Raw genomic sequence first — 23645 nt, 5'->3', positions numbered from 1 at the left:
AATGGGTCAGTTATTAAAAGACAGTTTAGATGGTGTTTAACAAAGCCACGTTCTAAGCCATTTTCAATTTTGCCCACAGTCATATCTAAACATTGTCTGCTGCTCCGGCAACAAGAAGGCTTGCAACCCAGACTAGAAAACTATTAATCTCCCTAACTGAAATAAACCACTTATCAACAGATTTGGAGGCCCACTGGTTGTCTTAAGCCGCGGCTTGATATCTACTCTGTTTAAATAACTGGCCCAATGTGTTTACTATATGATTGTTGGCAAAATTGAAAATGGCTTAGAACGTGGTTTTGTTAAACACCGTCTAAACTGTCTTTTAATAACTGACCCTAAGTTTTTTTTTATACCTTTATCTATTTGTACCTTCAGAAGATTTTTTTAAGTTAATTTGAATCAGTTTGGTGTTTTAGCGTCTTTCACTGAAATCGCATAAATGTGACGACGTGAGAAAAGAAGTCACTTTATATTTTTGAAAACCGTTGTCTCATCGTGATAGTAAATAACAGCGGAAATAGGACACCACAGAAATACTGTATCTATCTGAAGCTTCACAAGTTTCTTGTTTTCTGGAAAAGGCCAAGAAACGAACTCAGAACTGTTCTGGATGGAAGTGTTGCAAACTTTACTTTCTCTGCTATAATTTTTTCAGAAGTACTCGATGACGTCACTCCACGAAAGGCAAGAAAAACTGAAAGGACTGGGGATTAGTGCTTATTGTCAGGTAGCACTTCATGTAATTTGTCCCGAGCTTGTTGGGTTGTTTCGTTCATGGCTGACTCGGATGACGAGCGAAGAAAGGTAAACTGCACATAATTTACTGTTTTGTATACATTTTTGGATTCCTTAAAACATTTTAATCAGCGCATTTTCGTTTAGAGATATTTTGAAGTACTTTGATCAAGGAATAATGTCTGAAAAGTCCCCTTTTTAGCAAGTAAAGTTAGTGCAATTTTGACGAGATATCTTGTTACGTTGTCCCTGGATACAAGCAAAATTTTTATCATTTTGTGCATAATCTTTTGATTTGTTGTATTAGTGTTATGTTTATTTCACTTTTGAGTGCAAATCTCTTTTTGAATGTTTCTTGTGGTGTAAATTTTAATGCACTTGCTTACACACTTACCTACGATGTAATCTGGCTACCTGGATTTTATTTACACCTTGAAATCCGGTCTTTTTGTTATGATTTGCTGTGTTGGAATTAGACCAAGAAGCTCAAGCATCGGATTTTGTGATTTAATCAGGTTATGGAAAACAAAATGTTTGATATGATCGCCCACGCCAATCACTTCTTTACTGACTTCACAGCCAATGTGTTGCTGTAAGTTAGAGCACCGTATTTTCTCGATTTAACACCGGACCTCGATTAAACGCCGGCTTCGTATAAACGCTAGTTCAAAACTGCCGATTTTTAAATAAACGCTGGGTGCGTTTAATCGGGGCCCCGGCGTTTGATCGGGGTCCCGGCGTTTGTTAGGGGTCAAGGTCACAAGGACCGGTTACAAGTAAATAGTAACATCTTGAATGGCACTGTCATGACATACCAAGTACGGTATGCTGTTTTGGTATTTTAATAAACGTTTAAAGGAAAAATACCGGCGTAAAATAACTGGGATAGTTGCTGTACAGCGAAAAAATCCTCCAGCACTGACAAACTGCCCCTAGGTTTCTGAGGATCGGTAATAATAAATAAACCTGGAAAAATGGCTGAAAATCACATTTCATTAATAAACGCCGGCCTCGAAAAAACGCTGGTTCAAAACTGCCGAATTTTAAATAAATGCCGGGGGCGTTTAACCGAGAAAGTACGGTATTGTAAAAAGTGTACATGTAGATGTGTAAATGGTTGAAAATTCAAAATCTAAAATATCTGACAAATTATATCACAGTTGAACTTCATGATAACCAATAACATCGAAACAAAAATACTGTCTACTGATTGACAATATGCATTTCATTTGACTCTGTTAATAATAAATTATTATTACTCCAGTCAGATTTGCAAAATTTTAGTCAATGTCACCAACAGCAGTCCTTCTCAGGTTATATACTTATCTGGACAATCATACTTAACCAACTTATGATATGGCTTCTGGGTTCAAATCACTTACAAACAATATACTAGAAATACGTGACTCGCAAAACATCGTGAAGCTAGGGCTGGGTGGACAGTTGATTCGAAGTGACGTTGTCTTTTGTCTTTGCTCTGTACTGTGGTTTCCTTCTTCACTGCTCGCGCTGAGTTTCGTTGTTGAATAATACATTACAGCTGTGATATTTATTAAATTGATATGGGTGACGGCTTGATTTCCAGCTTGTCGTGAATCAACCCTATGATGAGACTCTTGAAGTAAACGACGAAGAGGACGTAGCCAGCACCTTTTCACCAAGTCCAAGACCTGCTGGAGGTAAAACCTCAGGACAATACAATCCAGGTATGTCGTGACAGCATTCAGGAATTGACATCTTTTGATACCTGTTACAGCAAATCCGCACTGGGACTTTGTCCTTTGGTGGTTGTGCAGACTTCTTTTCTTTTGTTTGAGTTTATGTGTACCAGAAATATGTGAGAGCATTTCAAAATTAATAATGAAAATAAGCGAGAAAATCTGATGTTGTAAACCCATTGTGACTTCATTTTCAAGGTTATGACAAATGACAGTCAAGGTGAAGTAATTTATACTGGAATATGCTTCAATATATTCTGACACTTTTCCAGCATAAATTGCTTCACTGTTATTTTTTAAAACCTTGAAAATGAAGTCAAGATGTTTCAAAACTTCATATTTTCTTGCTTATTGTCATAAGAAATATGCAAGTCTAAGGAAACTAATGTCAGCTTTTGATTAAGCTCTTCTGTCTTTTTTCATCTAGTCCTTGGATTTAAATTGATTTAGGAAAGGAAAGGAGATGACTAATTTGCATGATGTTGTGTTTTTTTTGTAATTATTTTGTTAATTATCAGTAACATGCCTTGTTGCATTTTTGTGTTTGTTTGTTTGTTTGTTTTAGCAATTGGATCCATCTCCATGACTGACCAGAGTGATGATGAGTTTGATCATGATAATTTAGTTGAAGGCAAGGTTGGTACATTTCACGATAGTTAGACATCAGGCCGCTGCTACCTCAATATTAAAGCATTCCACCTGCAATTTCATTTCTGCTTCAGTTAAGATTTTAACTACACAAAGCCTTTTCCTATAATCTTGAATTGATTCTGCTTTTAATTCCACTTCATGACTTGGGTCACTTGTGTTAAGACATAACTGGTCCTTAGTACAACTGAGTGACTCTTCCTGATATTAATCCTTTCACTCCCTTGGGAAATGTCATATTTTTGTAAAACGGCAACTGTGAACCCCTACACCAACTGTAATACACCAATTAATTATTAAAAGGCTTTATCTGGGGCATTGTATAAATCATTCCAGCTTAGACAAAGGAATTAACAGAAAAGAATGAAAAGTGTTTTAAACAAGAAAAAAAAAAGCGTTAAAATACATCTCACTTTCCGTATACACTGGGTATACCCCTGAACTATAGCTTAATTTGCTGATCTCAGTACATGGTTTCTTGTCAAATGGTCACTTGGTTTTTAAAGCGTTTTAATGCCTCATGTTGGAGGGGAGTGAGATTTTATGCTTCCATTGTGCAGATCTCTTCAAGATAAGTTTGGTGTCCAAATTTTATACAGATTGACCTAATATTGAACGTGTGATGACTTCTTGTGCCATCTGGCACTCTTGAGAGTGAGAGGGTTAAGTGTTTCACTGTTTTTAGGAAGCTCCTGGCGGCTACTCGCGGCCAAAAGAACCAGGAGGGAAAGAGCGGCCTGGGAGACCACCTGGCCAAGAAATGCCAAATCAGCAAAATAATGATGATGATGACGAAGATGGAGATGATCAGAGTGACAGTTCAGATGACGACGATGATGATGAAGATGCCCATGGAACTGCTCTCGAAGGGTAAAATTAGATTTTACGGACAGATCAGTAAAATATTGTTAATGGAACGTGACTCGCGTGCGTTACTCGTTCTCAGTAAGCCATTGATGGCGCGTGGTTTTCAATAGAGCTACTGTGTAGTCATGCTTCCAAGGTCAGCAAAATCAATAGTTTCGTTGTAGCTCAGCTCACAACATTATGGCTTTGTTGTCCTTAGCTTATTGTAACATTTACTTGCATTGGCCGAAAGTATTAAGGCCTCATTCATAACTTGTTAAGTACACGTGTAAAGCCAAGCTGCTGTATAGTACAGCTTAAACTACTGGCTAAGTAAGCAGACACTGTCTAGCTATAAAAGCCCAAGCAAACTGTTCAAGGTTCAATTTGCAGTTCTGTTGTGCAGTGTACTCAGTATTTGCTCTCAATTTGTCAAACGTTTTTTACCATGGTTCGTCCTCGCGTTGCTTCGACCACCAATCGCTCATCTGCCCAACGCGAAGATCTTTCAGTCCTTTCAAGCGAGGTCCTGCAGCTTCGCCTTCAAGCCCTGAACCTCCCAATAACTGGCTCTAAAGGACAGCTCCTCGCCCGTCTCAAGACAGCCTTGTCAGGGACCACCGGTTCTGTCCGTACTCGGAATCTAACAGCGCGGGGAAAGACAGGCAAATCTCGCCAGCGAAGAGCGCCTCGCATTACTGCAAGTCGCCGGAGCGCCGGGCAAATTCCCGACCGTCCAGAACGAAGCGTAGAGACTCCTGAACACGTCCCAGAACAAGGGGACAGCGCCCTATCGGACAACGCCTCATCCTGTTCGATTGAAGATATGTTCGGGCAGGACGACCCAGAACCTGTTACTCCTGCACAACAGTCCTTCAGTCCGGCCCAGCGAACCGCCATCGAAGCGATCGTCACTGAGTCCGTGAGCAACGCTTTGGTGGCCTTCCGCGCGCCCGAAAATGGCCACGTTTCGCCTCCACTCGACCAACGTTCCCGTGCTCCTGGCATGGCCTCGCCTTTGGGTCTGACAAGGCCAGTGGACCGCCATTTGGAGGACAAAATACTCCGCGGTGAGTACGTTGATCTTGCGTTGTTGTTGCCGGACAATTTATATCAGTCCCAGACCCCCGAGCTTCAGTTGCGGTTAGACGACTCGGCCCTAGGCTCCCTGGGTTCCCCGGTAACTATGGTTCGGAAGCGGAAACCCGTCATAGATACTTTCCAGAAATGGCTTGATGCCTTCACGACATACATGCTAGTGCTTGTAACAGCCTACCCGCGAAGAGCCCTTGAACTCATAAAGTACCAGCAAATTATTAGTCGGGCCGTCACTAAATTTAAAGGTATGGCGTGGCTCTCGTACGACCAACAGTTCCGTCGCCGCGCGGCCTATGATTTGACCATTAGCTGGGACAAGGTAGACCTAGAACTGTGGACTGTGACTTTTTCGGGCCTTGCCAAACCCCATTGCAGTGTTTGCTCGAGTCCTTACCACATCCAGGATGACTGTCCTTCCGCTGACCCCAACAGAAAACCTCGCCGAGCCCAGACTGTCTGCTTTGACTTTAACAAGTCCTCCGGCTGTCGCCGCCGCAACTGCAACTACCCGCACGTGTGCCGCCGCTGCTATTCCAGTAGCCACGCTGCCCCAGCCTGTCAACAGCCGTCGTCCACCAGCCCCGGTGCCTCCAAATCCTCTTCATCCAGTGAGCGCGGCAAAAAGTAAAGTGGAGCAGCTACGACGCCATGTGACGCCACAAGTATCCTCACCCATTGACATTTACCGCTTAGAGTTAGAATTAGCTAATCACCCTGATAAAACTTTTGTTTCTAATCTGCTTAGCATGCTTAGGGAGGGCGCACACATTGGTTATTCTGGCCCTCGCGCACACCGGGTTTCCCCTAATCTAATCTCTGCTGCCCAGCACCCTGACGTAGTTACCTCGAATTTGCGTAAAGAGGTTACCCTTGGCAGGGTTGCGGGCCCCTACCCCTCACCGCCCCTGCCTAACTTTCAATGCCACCCTGTGGGTGTAGTCCCCAAAAAGCACTCAAATGAATGGCGCACAATCTACCACCTCTCCTATCCCCAAGGGACTAGCATCAATGACTATATCCCGAAGGACCCCTTTTCCCTGAGCTATGTTCGGGTCGACGACGCCATCAGTATCCTTCAGTCCCTGGGGAGGGGTGCCTTCATGGCCAAGACCGACCTCAAATCGGCTTTTCGCTTGATACCAATTCACCCCCACGACTGGAGCTTGCTGGGTATCTTCTGGCAATCCCAGTACTACGTCGACATGTTCCTTCCCTTTGGTCTCCGCAGTGCGCCATTCCTCTTTAATCAACTTTCCGACGGGCTTGAATGGATACTTAAGAACAACTACGGTCTCCAGCATGTTATTCATATCCTAGATGACTTCTTTATTGCGGAACAGTCACAACTGTCCTGCCTTTCTAGCTTTAGTACCCTACTACGGGTTTTCATGTCACTTAAGGCCCCCGTGGTGGCGTCTAAAACCATAGGACCCTCCCAGGTAATTGAATTCATGGGAATTGTCTTAGACAGCGTACGCATGGAGGCCCGCCTGCCCCAGGACAAACTCACCCGGATAAACGAGCTCCTATCCTCCTTCCAAAAACGCCGTTCCGTGCGCCTAGTGGAGCTTCAATCACTCATTGGTACCCTCCAGTTTGCGTGTAAGGTGGTGGTCCCGGGCAGGACTTTCCTTCAGCGCGCGATCAATCTGACTAGGGGGGTCCCTAGTCGTTTCCATCACATCAGGCTTAATAGGGAGTTTTTCAAGGACCTCGATATGTGGAAGGTTTTCCTAACGAAATGGAACGGACGTTCCTTTTTTCTGGAGTCTTCCACTACCCCATCCCCGGCCCTGGAGCTCTACACCGACGCAGCCAGCACAATAGGTTTTGGCGGTTTTTTCCAGGGAAAGTGGTTTCAGGGCCGCTGGCCACCCCACCTGCGTTTAAACAAGGGGCAGGGCATAAGTATCGAGTGGCAAGAGTTGTTCCCTATTGTCGTCGCCTGTGCTATATGGCACCCCTTTTTCGTGGGCAAACGCCTTCAGTTTTGGTGCGACAATGAATCGGTGGTATCTATTATCAATTCTGGGCATTCCAAGGCACCCCGTATCATGGATTTGGTCAGGTTCTTAGTTCTCATTTCCATGAAACACAATTTTTTGGTGCGTGCTCGCCATGTCCCAGGGGTCTCAAATGAGATTGCTGACGCGCTCTCCCGCTTTCAGATGCAGCGTTTCCAGGCCCTCGCCCCCACCGCCGACAGGAGTCCTTGTACCATCCCGCCTTCATTAATGACCCTTTGAGGGACGAGGTCCTGACCTACGCCAGCTGGGGCCTTGCCAAGAGCACAAACAGAACCTACAGCTGCGGGGAAAAGCGTTTCTTAAATTTTTGTCTAATGAACCGTCTTATAAGTCCAACCGGGCACGTGCTTCCCGCCTCTGAAGGGACACTTGTTTATTTCGCATCCTATCTCGCTAGGTCAGTCCGCCATAGCACCATAAAACTTTACTTAGCTGCGGTTCGCAATCTCCACATTACCGCCGGGTATAATGACCCTCTTAAGGGTAAGCTTCTTTTGCGTAAGGTTTTAAGGGGTATTCTCCGTTTTCAGGGTGAGAAGAAAATCCGTCGCCAGCCGGTGACCCCCCGCATGCTTTCATCAATTCGCCCCGTCTTGCAGGCGTGGTTAAGTCCCCGGGATTTTTCTATGGTTTGGGCAGCTTTTACTTTAGCGTTTTTTGCCTTTCTTCGCTGTAGCGAGTTTACCTACTTAGGTGTACGTAAGTTTAGGCCTCATTTTGACCTTTCAACGGATTGTGTAACCTTTCAGCCCAATCTGGCATGTCCGCAGTATATGACAGTTCAACTAAAATCGTCCAAAACCGACGTCTTTAGGCACGGGCAGTCCCTCACTGTAGCTCGCAGCTCTTCTACAATCTGTGCAGTCATGGCTATGCGGGATTATTTTCTCTTAGCAAGGCCACAAACAGGACCACTTTTCTACTTCCAATCGGGACGCTATCTTACCCGGGGCGTTGTTTCCCACCTGCTGCAAGACAGCGCAAGGTTTGCGGGTCTTCCCTACCAATGCCTTAAGGGTCATAGCTTTCGTATCGGGGCGGCATCGGTTGCCGCCGCTGCTGGCTTGCCAGACTGGCTTATAAAAGTGCTTGGACGCTGGTCTTCCGACTGTTACCAGCTTTACATCAGAACTCCGCAGTCCGTCTTGCACTCAGTTGCTCCCAAGATGGCGACCGTTTCGGGTTGTTTTGCTCCTAATTGAACTTATTTCTTTTTCCTTTGCTTGGGGGGATGCATTGCCTTGCATGCATCTGTGGCGGTTAAGTCTGCGCAGCGACTTTCCCCAAGCTTGTTCGCGTCTTTGCTTTTGTTTATCGCCTGCTAACCAATACTCTTGTCCGATCCAGCACGTGCTGTCTACCATTCAGCTCGTAGTGCTGGGGAGATAAGTGAGGTTATTTTTGTCACGCAAACCGGAAGTCGCATTGACTAACCTACCGCAAGGCAGTGTTCCCCTCAATAACGCCATCTTGAGTCGTTATCTTTGTTTGTTAAGTATTTCGCGTATACCTTAGTGCATATCACTGTTGCGCTACGTTCCTCGGGAACAGTGACATTAAATTAGATTTTACGGACAGATCAGTAAAATATTGTTAATGGAACGTGACTCGCGTGCGTTACTCGTTCTCAGTAAGCCATTGATGGCGCGTGGTTTTCAATAGAGCTACTGTGTAGTCATGCTTCCAAGGTCAGCAAAATCAATAGTTTCGTTGTAGCTCAGCTCACAACATTATGGCTTTGTTGTCCTTAGCTTATTGTAACATTTACTTGCATTGGCCGAAAGTATTAAGGCCTCATTCATAACTTGTTAAGTACACGTGTAAAGCCAAGCTGCTGTATAGTACAGCTTAAACTACTGGCTAAGTAAGCAGACACTGTCTAGCTATAAAAGCCCAAGCAAACTGTTCAAGGTTCAATTTGCAGTTCTGTTGTGCAGTGTACTCAGTATTTGCTCTCAATTTGTCAAACGTTTTTTCCCTCCCACCCTCCCATTTGCGGATGGGTTGTTTGCGTTCCTTGCTTTAATAAACTAGGGTCACTCCCGCGTGGTGCGGTTAAGTCTGCGCAGCGACTTTCCCCAAGCTTGTTCGCGTCTTTGCTTTTGTTTATCGCCTGCTAACCAATACTCTTGTCCGATCCAGCACGTGCTGTCTACCATTCAGCTCGTAGTGCTGGGGAGATAAGTGAGGTTATTTTTGTCACGCAAACCGGAAGTCGCATTGACTAACCTACCGCAAGGCAGTGTTCCCCTCAATAACGCCATCTTGAGTCGTTATCTTTGTTTGTTAAGTATTTCGCGTATACCTTAGTGCATATCACTGTTGCGCTACGTTCCTCGGGAACAGTGACATTAAACTTAATTTATATAATTTTGACACACAAACAAATCATTCTTACATGCAAAGGGTTGTTTTCACACTCTTCCATGACCCCTGTTGTACTTGACTGCCAGCTGTAATACTAAGTTATAACCCCAAGTGTTATTCCAGCCTGCCTTCCCCTGTATAGACTGGAGCCTTGGCATCTTAGCTTGCTAGGTGTCAGATCTTGTAATCATTAACAGCTTGTATTCTATTTCCACTCATTAATGTTGTGTTTCCTTCCCCTTTCAGAGCTTATGACCCAGCTGACTATGAGCACCTTCACGTAAGTCAAGAAATCAAAGAGCTCTTCCAATACATTACAAGGTATGTTCTTGTATTTTGTTGTGATACTTTCCAAACCAATACTTTTGAGGTAACATTTCATTGTTCACGGTTTAGGTATACACCCCAATCAATTGAGTTGGAGCACAAACTGAAGCCATTTAATCCAGATTTCATACCCGCCGTTGGAGACATTGATGCATTCTTAAAGGTAATTACATCACACCTGTGTAGTCCTTTTCCTTCACCAAACAATTTGTCAGCATTGTGTTCTTTCCTGGTCCTTGACTTGTTCTGTGTTCTCTATGCTGCGTGTAGTCTCAAACAGGAGCTTTAAAGGGACTACGTCAGCAGGGGGACATGCACAGTAGAGTCCGTGCGTTGATAGAACCACTTTGAAATCGTTTGCCCTACTTTTTCAAATACCGTCGGAGAGTTCAGGAAATGGAACCCCTTTTCATCTGCCTGAATCGCGTTCACCTTTGGAAAGTTAGCTAAATATTTTATTTACAAATGGTCCTCAGTAATTACAGAATCCGCTTGTTGCAATATTTCTGAAATCGTTTGCTCTTGGAGCTCTATTAACGTAGATTTGCAATGTCGATTCGCAGCGGCCATCGTTCTGGCTGCGGCCGAAAAAAAATATACGACAGCAACGGCACAAAACATAAAGTTTGACATCGAGGGCATCGAAGGATTTGCCTGGATACTTACTAGTTTTATTAGACCTTGTTTGACCTCGATATTGCTATGAATGCATTGACATATGATGAGTGTAAATCAGACATGAATACAAATACTGCGTTGATTATTTTGACAAGCCGACTTTCTCTTCGTGCCACAAGTGTGTGTGTAAATAAATCAGTTACGTGCAGTGTAATTTCATAGTTTTGCAAGGGCAACCGCGTGTTTTGGACGTAGTTTTTCTAGCACAAGTAGTTTTGCAATTGCAAGGGTCGGCATATAAAGTAAAGGAACTCACGTGTGTCATTGTTTATCCCTGTATTGGCAAAGGTAAGCTGACCGACAATTTACATCAGACAGCACATATAAAACGCGAATCAAGCGGTTATTAACTTAACTCATGTGATACACTTTCAACGACAGCACAGTCTGTTTCCATAAGCTTGTTAAAGCAGGAACGTGAAAACGTATCTCCGTGCGTGAGAAGGTGCGATCGACAGGACGGACGCAATGGCAGACTATCAATAATACCTCGACGAGTCATATGCAAATTAGTCTGAACCAGACTCCACTGCGCATGTCCCCCAGCTGACATAGTCCCTTTAACAATAACAATAACAATAAGTATGCAGTGCATTTCACACTCACAGTACCTATCTGAACAAAGGTGCAGGTTATAATGTTGTTTTTGATTCATTTCCCCTAGGTGACACGACCAGATGGTAAACCTGAGACTCTGGGGCTGGTTGTGCTTGATGAGCCAATGGCTAGGCAGTCAGATCCTACAGGTTACAACCTTTCTTTCCTTCAGTGCTCTCTAGCACTCTATTCCAAAATTGGCTTATAAGTAATAAATTTATATTTGGTTCAATGTGATTGGTGATTTTATTTTACAGTCCACCCTTTGCTAACAAAATTAATTTGTCTCTCAATCATGGGCTTGTTGATTTCTTTGAAAAGTAGGCGAGATGTTAACAGTACCTGACGTACACAAAGCATTGTTCAAATCTCAGTCTAAGGATAGTTTTTTCAGGATGCCGTAATTCTAAAATGTGAAGAGCATATCAGTCATTTGAATGCCCAATTGAAATTTTTGTATTATTTGCATCAAATCTCATTACTAAAGTATTGCTACTTTCCTTTCTTAGTTCTGGATCTGCAGCTTAGAACCATCTCAAAACAGACAAACCTGAAAGCGATGGTTAGTATTTCTGTAAAGAAACATCTTTGGGTGGGCTGGTATGTATACATGTGGCCTACAGAATAAAGAATAACATGCAGTTTTGACTACAACACAGTGTTTTTCAAATCCAGAATAGCTAGTACCCATTTCAAGCCCAGTGCAGGTTAGACCCTTTGTTGAGGTGCTACAAGTCTAAACATTTTTTAAGCCTCCAGATACTGAAAAAAAAGATGTGCTTTTCCAATCAACCTCATGATAACTTTCCAGAAACCAAGAGAGATTTACTTGCAATATTTTGTAGCTTGAATAAGGGGCTCATGAACATTTTAATCCCATTTTCATTTTTGTTCTCTTCTGCTGAATTTCACAGACAGTACGCAGCATTGAAGATCCAGAGAAGAACCCTAAGGCTGTGGATAACTGGATTGATAGCATTAGGTAAGAACAACAATGACAACAACAACAACCTTTATTTCCTCATGGCTTATTAGAAAAATTATTAGTTACATTCTTGAGAAGTAAAATCTAGTAAAGTGCTTTGAATAATTTTGAAGAAGCGAGTATAAATATTTATATTTTTTTCAATATTTTGGCTATAGGCTAGGTTTGTTTGCTTACTAATTCTAGCTACATTTTTTGGTTTCTTGTTTGCAGAGAACTTCATCGTCAAAAACCAGCACCTACAGTTCATTACCAGCGGAACATGCCAGATATTGAACCTCTTATGCAGGAGTGGCCAGCAGAATTTGAAGAGCTATTGAATCAGGTAATTACTGAATCCTGTTACAGGGTTTAAACAGGTCCTGGAAATCCTGTACTTGAATTTAAGTGTATCATTTTCTGGGACTGGAAAGTCCTTGAAAATGGTAAGAGGTCCTAGAAAATCCTGGAAATCTGTAAACTCAAGTGATAAAGTTTTCTTGAAAGATATCGAGGAGCAGCCAGATGGGATGATCCAACAACTTAAAAATACTTAATGTACATTATGGGTTCTAGAAAAACACTCTCTGAGGTCTGGAAAAATCCTGGAAATGTGTTTCTAAAGAAGGTTACAAACCCTGTGTTATGTAATCTGACCTTTGGGACCCAAGATTAAAGTAAAAGGTAGCAGTAAAAGCCATTAATATTTTTTTTGATAGGTTGGGCTTCCCACAGCTGATCTGGATGTGGAGTTGAGTCAGTATGTTGACTTGGTCTGTGGTAAGTTTTGAAAACTACAGTGTGCAGTAAATCAACTGAAAAAAAAAATACTCTAGTAGAGAGATGCTATTGAATTGATTCCTTTTGTTGCTTTGATGTTGACAGGAATACTTGACATTCCAGTGCATAACAACAGAATCCATGCCCTTCATGTGCTGTTTACACTATTCTCAGAGTTCAAGAACTCTCAGGTAAAATGTATCCACATGGAAATGATAATTCATTAAAGCTGATTCTGGAGGGGCAGTATGCTCAACTTTAAAAAGTGGCAGGTTAAAGATAATAAATTTATTTTATAATAGCCAGCACAATAAGGGGAGGTACAATGTATGTAATGTCAGGGTTTTCTTTAAAGGCCCATTTAGACGGTACAACTTTTGCTTACGACTGTTGCATGCGGTTTCTAGAGTGCGCGCTGCTTGAGTAATGCAAAAAATCGCACACAACTCTCGTCACTCAACATTGCCTATACCTACGGCTGTTGAAGGATTTTAAAACGTTTTAAAATCCTACAACTTTTTTTATACGTACACGACAGTTGTGAGTTGTAGGTTTGATTATTTTATGCAAAACAATCCGTGTCATAGGCCTGTCGTAAGCTTGTCGCATACGACAGAGTCGTACCGTGTGAATCACCCTTTAGATTTCCTAACCCCAGAATGGATCAGAAATAGTCAATGTCAATTATTTTTTGGGAGGATTGAAAGAATGAGCAGTGAAAGTTTGAGACACTATCAAGTTATTGTATTCTGTCTCTTGATCAGGTTAACTTCATCTTTTCTACAGTTATGTTGTTGACTAACTTTTTTTGTCTGTGTGTAACAGCACTTTCACCAACTGGCAAAAGAGAATCAGTTATCAAACGAGTTGCGGCTTGATGGTGGTAACGATGACGCTATAGGAGGCATGTCGGCTGCTACTGAACACATGACCCTGAATGGTGGAGACCCACAGACTATGAGCTTTGATGACTGATCAGAAAATATGTGGTGTATTTGTTTATTGATGTGTATCATTTTCTAATGAATGTGTATGTAATGGTAAATTTAGGGTAGAATCCAAGCATTGAGATCATTAACTTCTCATTAGTGGCAAATTTCTCACAGAACTGAGAGGAGGTCATGGTAGCTTTTAATGCATCACTTTTTTTTTTGTGGCAACATGTTGGAAGTTTTTGTACCATGTGTTAAGGCTTGTAACTTGCATACACAACAAAAAGTAGGGTTAAAAAGTGTCTACGCACTTTGGTTTTGAAATGTCTTGTATTGTGGAAAGTGATAATAATCACTTAAGGTGACATTTTGAAAGTTTTAATGATAACATTTTGTCCAAAAGTCTGCAAGTGATAGAATGGCCGAGCCAAACTTTCAAAATGTACTTAAATATTGTCGGTTTCATGCATAGTCTAGCTAAGTTGAAGACTAAGATATCACAACAAGGAAGTGCACCTCCTGTATGTATATTCATTTGTATTTATTTTAGTGCAAAAATACAAAACAAAACAAACTGTAAATACAACATTTTATATACACTTTTTTCCTGGCAAGTTGTTATTTAATTTAAAGAAGTTACATTTATGCATGTGATTTTTTTTCTTTGCAATTAAAGAGAGCACTGCTCAGTTAATCAGCTCTTGTATTGGCCTAATAATTACTTTTTATTGCTTTCAGAAGGGTGACATTTTGTAACATTGACTTGTCATAGCAACAATAACTCAGTGATCTTCTCAGTTTTAAGATTCTTGGAATGAACTGTTGTGGGCTTTATGTCAAAAACGAGGGCAATACAAAGAAAAACCGAAAAACCCTAAAATTCAACATTAAGGATTTTTCCAGTTCCTTCAGATTAATTTCATTTCCGGCATGCCCACAACAGTTCATTGGGAAACCTAGCCTCATTTTTTTCCCCTGGAGTTTGGTCATAGTTTTGATAGAAACCAAAAATCAACCAAAAACTTCTCATAGGACCTTCGTGCCCCCACCTGCACCCTGCAAAAAATAATTATTATGGAAGTAGTGCACAGGGTTCCCTCATGGTTAAGGAGAAGGCAGTTGTTGGCTACTAAATTTCCAGGGGATTCAAGCCAAACTCCAACAGAAGCTGTTTGTTTCTCTCCTGTACTTCAGATGACTCAGATTCCCATCTTGCCCTTGCCTCCTCAACCTTGTTTGCCATTCTGTCAAAGGCATCCTATGAGGGAAAAAATGGAAGAAAATAAATTTCTCTTATTAAACTTAAATACTGTTAAATTTTGAAATATAAGCAATCAGTTTTTTTTCTTGCTGGTCTTTGATAACTAACCGGGTCCAATATTCTTTTTTTATGACTACAATGTTCCTCAACAGAGATTTAACTTAATTAGTTTTGAATTAGTCTTCTTTAAAATTACTACCGGCAGACAATTATTATATCCAAGAAAATACTTGAAGAGCCCCGTAAACAATGGGTCCAAGGACTTGCATTCATTCAAAGAACTTCCTGGGGGTTTATATTGAACTTGAACTGGGTCCAGGGTAGGGACTGATCATTAGAAGGGAAACATCTTGAAAATACTAAGCTTAGAGCCTAAAGCAGTAACCCATAACAGACATCTAGGCTCAGGATTTGGTCCCGAATTTAAAAAAAAATTCGTAATTTTTAACTAGACGTTACAATAAATTAAACTTAACAATAAGTTTGTTAGAATTGTACATACATGAAGCACACTTTCGTATGCTGATTCCATGTGATCAATTTTAAACTGGAGCTCTGCAATTATTTCATCCTTTTCTCTTCTGATGTCATCTCGTTCTTTTCTGGTCTTTTTGAGTTCTTCTTCTGTAGACGCTAGAAGAATAAGCATGAGAAAATCAGTTTTGTAACAAATCATTACAGATAACAGGTGCATAAATTATAACGCAGGTAGAATATTGTGCTAATTTTCTGTGACAGTGAAGTTTAGCCTCCACTCTTTGACCTTTCCTGCATGAATGGCTAAAGAGTAAGTGGTACAGCCATTATATCATTTAATTAATCTCCAGTGAAAAACCAACCTGAACCATAATACAGTTGACTCCCGATAACTCGAACCCTCGCTAACTCGAACCTCCCGCTAACTCGAACCAATTTTCCTTTCCTTTCAGGTCTTTTTCTATATAATTTTACCCTCGATAACTCGAACTTTTTCAATTTCCCTTTAAGGTTCGAGTTATCGGGAGTTGACTGTACTTACCCAGTTGTTCACGAAGCTTATTGACAGTTTGTTCTAGCATGTGAATTCTAAGTGCCATCTCTGACTGCATTGTTTTGTATTGACGAGTGAGATCTGTATAAGTGAAGAAAGCAAGAGAAAAGATGTTAATAGAATGTCTACAGTAAAAAGCCAGAGAGTTTAAGAAAGATCTTATTAGTTTCTCCCAGCCATGGTTGCATGTGTTGGTATATCTGTTGTTAGGGGAATTGGTGGGTTCTTTGCGGTGGGGTTGGGGGGGGGGGTGAGATATTCCTCAGCACACAACTCCCCCCCCCCCCCCCACTCAAAGCTACTGAACAAAAGTCCTTAGGAAAGGGGTAAAGAAAATAGAACTAAGATGGAAATGAAACCCAATGTTGCTGTTTTTACAAGAAGCCCCCTCCCCCACCCCACTCTACTTTCCTTCCTCCTCAGTCAAAACAGTGTTGACTTGCCTTCTGCACACAAAGACTAAACATTGTAAGTCGAGGGGGAGGAGGTCAGTCCATGATTGCACAGGTACGTAGTCAGATGAAAAAACTAAAAAAGTTGTATACCCGAAGAAATGTCCAGTTTATTTTGTTGTTCACTCTGCACCTCTTCCTTGGCCTCTTTCATTCTCTCTTTCATGCGATCTGCAGTATCTTTAGATCTTCGTGCAATTTCAGATCTGGCAGCTGTGAAAGAGACAGTAACAAGCTACAATCAATCAGGGTGTTTAACGTGTACATATACTTGGTTTTTGCAATATCTTGTTTACACTTATGTCAGTATGTGGAAGCAATTTCAAGCAATCAAAACCACCTAGAGATCCTTGAAACTTACCAAGCTCATCCTTGAGAACTTCTATTTCTTGCATAGTTTTCTTGTATTTATCTTCGATCGTCAATTCAGTTTTTTCTACGAAAAGTCAGAAAGTTGAATCATAACAAAACACAATTGCAATGCGTCAAAATTCACAGCTAAAAATTACGAGAAAAAAATTGTTTACATCATACCATCCTTCTTCTTCTTTTTCTTTCCCTTTCCTTTTTTCTTTTTCGGTGGCATTTTTGCGGTCTAGACAAGATCAAAGCGAAATTTGATAGAAAACACTTCGACGAATACCTTGTTGTTAGGGCGCCATCTTTGTTTTATCAATCTGCAGTCTCAGCTAGTCACAGCGGTGTCATCAGGGATCATGCGCATCAAGTCTCCCTCTTCGCGAAAATTTTCAAGATGGCGTCTTTGAGAGTCCTTGTGGGCTGTAAACGTGTCATTGATTACGCCGTAAAGGTTTGATATATGTTTTTGAAACTGTAACAGGATAAAAAAATTGAGATCATCCGTCTAACTTTTTAATTTTACGTCGCAGATACGGGTGAAACCGGATAAAACCGGTGTGGTAACGGATGGAGTCAAACATAGCATGAACCCTTTTGACGAAATAGCAGTTGAAGAGGTCAGTACTGTACAAGAAAAAAAAAAGTTGTGTAACTTTGTCAACTTGGGCAGATTTGTGTTCACTTGCCTAATTTCTGTAGATTAAACAACTTACTCAAACAGAATCGTAGTATTTCTACTTTCTGATCTGAGTTGATAAAACTTTTCAACTTTTAACCTTCAACTTGACAATGTGTAATTAATATCTGAATATTAGAGTGATTTTCAACAAAGTTAAATATTGAATGAATTCATCCTTTTATGCTTTTATCAAATTTAAAAACTACTTCATGGGTGGCCAATCTGGGGCCAACTCTTAATTATTTATCTTATTTTTTATTTTATTCATTTGCCAATTAGCACAAATTATTTATAATGGGAAGCAATAGTAACATAACAAAAAAGTGATAAATACAATTTAATTAAAAGTAACAAACAGCTAGGAAAATTAAAAAGATTTCCACTGTCACGCAAATTTGACCTTTTTACAGGCATGAATTTAGGTGGCTTTAGCTACATAAATAAAATGATAAGAAATGTGTGAGCTGTGTGTGTAAATGTTAAAAAAGTTGAACAATGTTCAAGTTTTTATGTTTACACAAGCCATTCATATGTTGCTTCTTATTTCATTTATGTACATAAAGCCAGCCCATTGTACATCTATAAGCATGTAAAATTTACCCGGCAGTGGAAATCCACCTTAAGTGCTTTACTCGAATGTAATATATTAATCAGTCAATTCCAGCAGTGCACATACCCCCACCTGTCAGGTATTAGTGAGGCCTATTTTACATTGTCTGTCCTGGAAGTTGGGCATTCAACTAGCCTGGAGCATTTGATGGCCTTGTGATTTCCATCTCACAGCATTGGCACTTCCTTGCAATGACAAGTTTATTGGGAAAGACAATAAATTTGTGATAAACTACATCTAGGAAGGACAAAACTGAGATGGTCACAGTACAATACTGAAAAATGAGACTTACAGGCTAGAAACAAATAAATCAACTTATCTTTTAACTGTACCATGGGACATTTGAACAGCTCATCTGTCCCCACAGTGGAGCATTTGCCAGTTTGTTTTCAAAAAATTTTAATACCCAGGGGTTGGTCCCGGAGGTGGGGGGGGGGAGGGGTGTTGTGGGCATTAGTGCAACTAAGTACACCAATCACTCTCTCCCACCTTCCATATGTTCGCTGTACAATGTTCCTACGACAGGTTCTGTTTTTTTTTTTCTTTAAATAACAGGCTGTAAGGCTTAAAGAAAAAGGTATTGCTTCTGAGATTGTTGCAGTCAGCTGTGGACCAGCAAAAAGTGAGGTAATGAAGGACATATTTCTTTTAGATATTGGGAATGGATAGTCTTAGTTCTTTTTTCATACAGTCAACTCTCTCATAGTGACCACTTCTCGTAAGGGACCACCTCGTAAACAACCGTTTTGTTTCAAGAGCTCTCTCGTAAGCGACCACCACTCAAATTTCTTAAGGGATCGCGACCACTTTTTAGGCCAGAAATTACACATATTCTTTTGTTTTCTGTTTCCGGTAAGCGACCACCCAACATAATCACGTATGATCGCTTGTAAATCATTACTCAGAAGTGACAAAAGTTCAATTTTGATGACGCTTCCCCGGACTGCTGACAGATAACGACAGTTTACAGACAGAGAAGATGACTATAATTAGATCTGTAGGTAAAGGGAATTGTTAACAATGATTTGTTCCAAAATGAACCATGAACCATGTTGTACAAAGTTTCATCAGAAGAATGATTAGATGTGAAAAGAAATCAAATAAATTAGTTTCTATTTGCCTAATTTTAGCTGCTAAGGTAATATTTTTATGTAATTAATTAATCAATCCTGTGTTAGACTTAGTTTGTTGATCTTTCCCGTAAGCGACCACCTCCCGTAAGGGACCACTTTGTCGTGCACCAAGGGTGGTCACTTACGAGAGAGTTGACTGTAGTTTTCATCTTATACAGGTACAGCTAAATGTCAAGTTTTGTTTACTTCACCCTACAACTGAGTACTTTACCTCTTTCAGTATTAAAAAAGGTGACTCTGCAATAAAGTTTTCATGCAAACTTAACAGGGAAAGCTTATCCTGAACTTTCCATCCGTTTACTCAACTGATAAAATAATGTCACAACTATTTATTTTTAGGTCTTTGTGATTTGTAAGGCCAGTAAATAATAATTATTTATGATATAATTATATCACATTTGGGGGAGAAGCATTTTTGGAGGTACCATTTTTTTGGGATGGGGAACAGTTACTCATAAGATAATTTTTCTCATGAACTTTCAAGTTTTGAAAGTTTTCTCCTTTTCTTTTCTGTTGATCCACATTTGTAGTAGGGCATTCAATCGTGAGTCTTGTTAAGAAACCTAATTTTTTCGTAAGCCTCGTGGTTTCTTTAAAGTTACCTTGCCATTTCACCTTCTTTTGTCTTCTTTGTAAACTTGTTTTTCTTAAATCTGTATTGTAAAGTAATGCAAAATAAAAAGAAAGGGAAACAGAAAGAGTGACAGTAGAATAGAGATTTTTCTTCAATTATCTGGGTCCAATGCAAGACATGAGCAAATACCATAATAATAATAATAATAATAATAATAATAATAATAGTAATAATAATAATAAAATAATAATAATTAATAAAATAAATAATAATAATAATAATAATAATAACTTATGTCATCCTCCAACATTAGTTTTTATTCACTTAATAGCCCATGGGTTACGCAGCGTTAGTGCCTCGTGATGCTTCTTAACTGTATATAGTTTTAACTGCTATAATAATAATTAGTAATACCATACTACCCTAATTATTCTTGTCCTACTTATGTTCCTCGTTATAACCAGCAGCTGGCTAAAACACCTACTGTAATTTGATAGTTAAGCCTCCTAATTTTGAGGAAAAGACAGGCTATTATGCTATGTGGCACTGCTTATAGCTGCTTACTAAATTACCTAAAAAACAGTGAGAACCTTGCTTATTGTTGCATTCATTTTGCAGGAAACCCTCCGCACAGCCCTTGCCATGGGGTGTGATCGTGGTATTCATGTTTTGCTCAGTGATAAGGAGTATGAAGGATTGCAGCCTCTTGCAGTAGCCAAACTGTTTCAAAAAATCACAGAGCAGGAGAATCCTAACCTTATTGTCTTAGGAAAACAGGTACCTACATAAGAAAAATGAAAGGGCTTTATTAAAACTGAAGCAAAGAATCAGTAGATGTAAGCAAAAAATATCATTATGTTTTGTTAAGCATTTTTTTCCATGAGATTTAAACTGCTATAAATAAGATCTATTTTGACAAACTTGTTATCATGTTAGAACTTTGTTCTGTATATATTAAATGTATTGTTTGAATGAAAGACTTTAATGCAAAGAATTGGCCTATTATCAACAGTCTGCTCTTTTTGTAAATGTCACTTGTAATATAAAATACTAAGCTGATTTGCCGTTGTCATTGTTTGTGTTTGTTTTTCACTTGTCATTTCAGGCAATTGATGATGACTGTAACCAAACTGGACAAATGCTTTCTGCTCTGTTGAACTGGCCACAGGTATTATTGATTTTATTTTTTAAAATTTCTTTTTCTTTTTGCTAGTTTTTTCTAATTTTATAACCTAAATGATTAACCACGGGTAAATAAAGTTGACTTAACTATTTACATTTCCTGTAATGTATATTGTATATTCATCTTTTGTAATTTTTGCATTATATTTGTGGCAAAGTTCCATTAAAGTCAGATGCACTGGAAAATACCATTTTTAATATCAAAGGGGAGACGAGTATGCCATTTCTCCTCACGAGATCACAACCTGATAAAGCATTCAGCTTATGAGAAAAAATGAAATGATCACCAAGGACACAAGGCCTTGATCTTTTAACAAATTCTCCAAACTAGTTCCATAAGAAAATAAGGAGAACAGTGTGGAGAATATTTATGTTGATATTGGGGCTGAAAGGGTTAAACAAAATAATATAGAGATGTATGTGTGGAGGGGGGACTTTGACTATAAGAAAACAGTCTTCAGTTGCAGAAGTGTTACTGTTCCACGATAAAAATGCCATTGTGATATACTGTATGATTGATTACTGGTAGTTTTATTGTTGGTGTACTGTAGTTCGGAATATGTGGTGATAGGTGAAGCAATTTCCCCTTGGCTATAATATGTATTGTCACCATTCCCTTCATTTCCTAGAGGATAGCAATAATTCCATAAAAATGTTGAATCACTCTTTATAGAAAATTAAACTTAAATTTATGCTATAAATTACTGTTTTTGTAGGCAACATTTGCATCAAAAGTAGAGTTGAAAGATGACAAATTAGCAGTAACACGTGAAATTGATGGTGGATTAGAAATGATTGACGTCAAGATGCCGTGCGTCATCACAGCTGATCTAAGGTATGTAGGCAACTATCTTTCCTTGATAGTGAAACCTGTTTAAGATACGTGTGGGACCCTTCTTTCTTTAGGAACAAATTATTTAAGTGTTAACTTGGCGATTTATTTTAGTGCTTTACATAAAATAAGTTACACATGTACTATAAATTTCTAAAAATAATCCCCTCATCTAAATACATTGACATACGAATACGTTGACAGATTGTAACATATAAGGACGGTGCCTGCTAATAAAGAAGTATTTTTGTTTGGTTTGTGACTCTGCGGGGAAAGCAGATCTAAGTAAGGGCTATTGAAATCTGAAAAAGAAAATTTGTGGGTAACCACACCTTTGTTTTTTAGAGATAATTAAGCAACAATAATTATTATTCTGAAAAACATCAAAATACAAAGCAATGTATGGCGTTTTTTTCCAAATTTAAGCTTTATTATCTTTGAAAAATGCATGGTTACCCCAAATTTTCCTTTTGGATACCAAAAGCACTTGCTAAGTTCTGCTTTCTCCGCATAGTTTTAAACTGCGCAAAAATGTCCCTGTATTAGTAGGTACCACCCATAGGAAACCCGAGTATGTCGAGATGCGCAGAACGTATGTGCAGTAACAAAAGTAGGCACCGTCCTTAAATTGGCCCATGCAATTGAACCTACTTATTGAACCAATACTAGCTGTGACAGGCAGTCTTGCCCGATTTCAGTGGGCTTAATCTTTTCTCCTGGACATCAGCAAATTTCTTACAATCCGCATTAAGAAAGATCTGTTTCATTATTGAAAACCAATGACCTTTTTCTTATTTTTCAGGTTAAACGAGCCTCGCTATGCCACTCTTCCAAATATCATGGTATGTAGCTTTCAGTGCTTTATGTTCTTGTTTAAATAAATATTAGTATAGTGATAACTGGTATTTGGTTAAGAGTGCATTTCAGTGGTTAGCCAGGTGACTTGTTGATTGCAGTTCTAAAATGTTAGAAATTTCTCACTAAATTTTGTACAGGGTAGGGTACAACTCTTAATAATTATTGTCGAAGTGACTTGAGATGACCCAGGCTTTGCATAGTGTATGGGTCACAGGGTGGAGAGTAACCCCTGGTCAAACATTCAATCCGGGAGGGAGGGTAGTGGGGGGGGGGGGGGGGGGGCGTGAGAAATACTCTAAGTTGCTTCATACTGCAGAGGTGGAGTTTTAAGATGCCTGTGACATGGCCTGAGCATGCTCTAAGATTAGAGGGCCCCTTTTGTATGACCTCTGAGTCCATCTTCCATGTGGCATTTTAATTCAACATTGTCTTTTTTTTTAATCACAGAAAGCAAAGAAGAAAAAAATTGACAAGAAGAAGCCCAGTGATTTGGGTGTAGACGTCGCTCCCAGAGTGGAAACTATTAGTGTTGAAGATCCTCCAGTGCGTGAAGCGGGAATCAAAGTAGAAACAGTTGATGATCTGGTTGGTAAACTTAAAGAGCAAGGATTTTGCTGATGAACTGCCAACATTAATATGTGCAGCAAACCCGGACAGAATGAACTTGCATCATCTTGAGTGTTAAAACACTTGCAACAAACTCAGAAAAAAGTGACTGGCTCTTTGTTTAATTGCCAACTTATTTTTAATAATGATTAATTTAAAGCTAGTTGTCTTTATGTGGTCATCGTTTGTCGGCTATTTTGCAACTGGAAATTTGCACAGCTGTAAAATATATGCAGTCTTCTGTTGGACTGGTTTGGTCTGCTTCTGATCCATGGTATTTTTCTTGTTTGCAGTCAAAATTCTTGTTTAGGGACGAGGGCCAATAAATGAAAGTTTTATGGTATACTT

General features: G+C 39.9%; 4 protein-coding genes across 5 annotated transcripts; 3 read left to right on the top strand and 1 right to left on the bottom strand.

The window, feature by feature from the left end:
* Positions 1-671: 671 nt before the first annotated feature.
* LOC146449515 (intraflagellar transport protein 46 homolog) lies at positions 672-14323 on the top strand. The gene is made up of 13 exons (XM_085101181.1): positions 672-807; positions 2324-2444; positions 3022-3092; positions 3790-3974; positions 9689-9763; positions 9839-9932; positions 11112-11193; positions 11554-11606; positions 11959-12026; positions 12243-12354; positions 12728-12788; positions 12894-12979; positions 13614-14323. Exons 1-13 carry the CDS (start codon positions 778-780, stop codon positions 13761-13763), a joined length of 1188 nt encoding a protein of 395 aa, XP_084957307.1. The 5' UTR covers positions 672-777; the 3' UTR covers positions 13764-14323.
* Positions 4260-7441, top strand: LOC146449516 (uncharacterized). Of its 2 annotated transcripts, XM_085101179.1 has the most exons (2): positions 4260-5020; positions 5481-7441. In XM_085101179.1, exons 1-2 carry the CDS (start codon positions 4399-4401, stop codon positions 7292-7294), a joined length of 2436 nt encoding a protein of 811 aa, XP_084957305.1. In that variant the 5' UTR covers positions 4260-4398; the 3' UTR covers positions 7295-7441. The 2 variants fall into 2 exon arrangements, with proteins under 2 accessions (XP_084957305.1, XP_084957306.1); XM_085101180.1 differs by having other exon boundaries at positions 4260-5816.
* Positions 14232-17136, bottom strand: LOC146449514 (dynein regulatory complex protein 12-like). The gene is made up of 6 exons (XM_085101182.1): positions 16998-17136; positions 16825-16899; positions 16557-16676; positions 16000-16092; positions 15484-15614; positions 14232-14978 (listed from the first exon to the last, which is right to left on the bottom strand). Exons 1-6 carry the CDS (start codon positions 17047-17049, stop codon positions 14850-14852), a joined length of 600 nt encoding a protein of 199 aa, XP_084957308.1. The 5' UTR covers positions 17050-17136; the 3' UTR covers positions 14232-14849.
* LOC146449513 (electron transfer flavoprotein subunit beta-like) lies at positions 17089-23642 on the top strand. Its single transcript, XM_085101183.1, has 8 exons — positions 17089-17274; positions 17354-17440; positions 18668-18739; positions 20438-20596; positions 20925-20987; positions 21718-21836; positions 22636-22675; positions 23139-23642. The coding sequence occupies exons 1-8, from the start codon at positions 17218-17220 to the stop codon at positions 23307-23309; spliced, it is 768 nt and encodes a 255-aa protein (XP_084957309.1). The 5' UTR covers positions 17089-17217; the 3' UTR covers positions 23310-23642.
* The last annotated feature ends 3 nt before the right edge of the window (positions 23643-23645 follow it).

The sequence above is a fragment of the Pavona decussata genome, unplaced genomic scaffold, assembly GCF_977016875.1.
Source record: "Pavona decussata unplaced genomic scaffold, jaPavDecu1.1 SCAFFOLD_602, whole genome shotgun sequence".
Lineage (NCBI taxonomy): Eukaryota > Metazoa > Cnidaria > Anthozoa > Scleractinia > Agariciidae > Pavona > Pavona decussata.
Note: the sequence above shows the minus strand (reverse complement) of the source record. Positions and strands in the feature narration are given on the sequence as shown.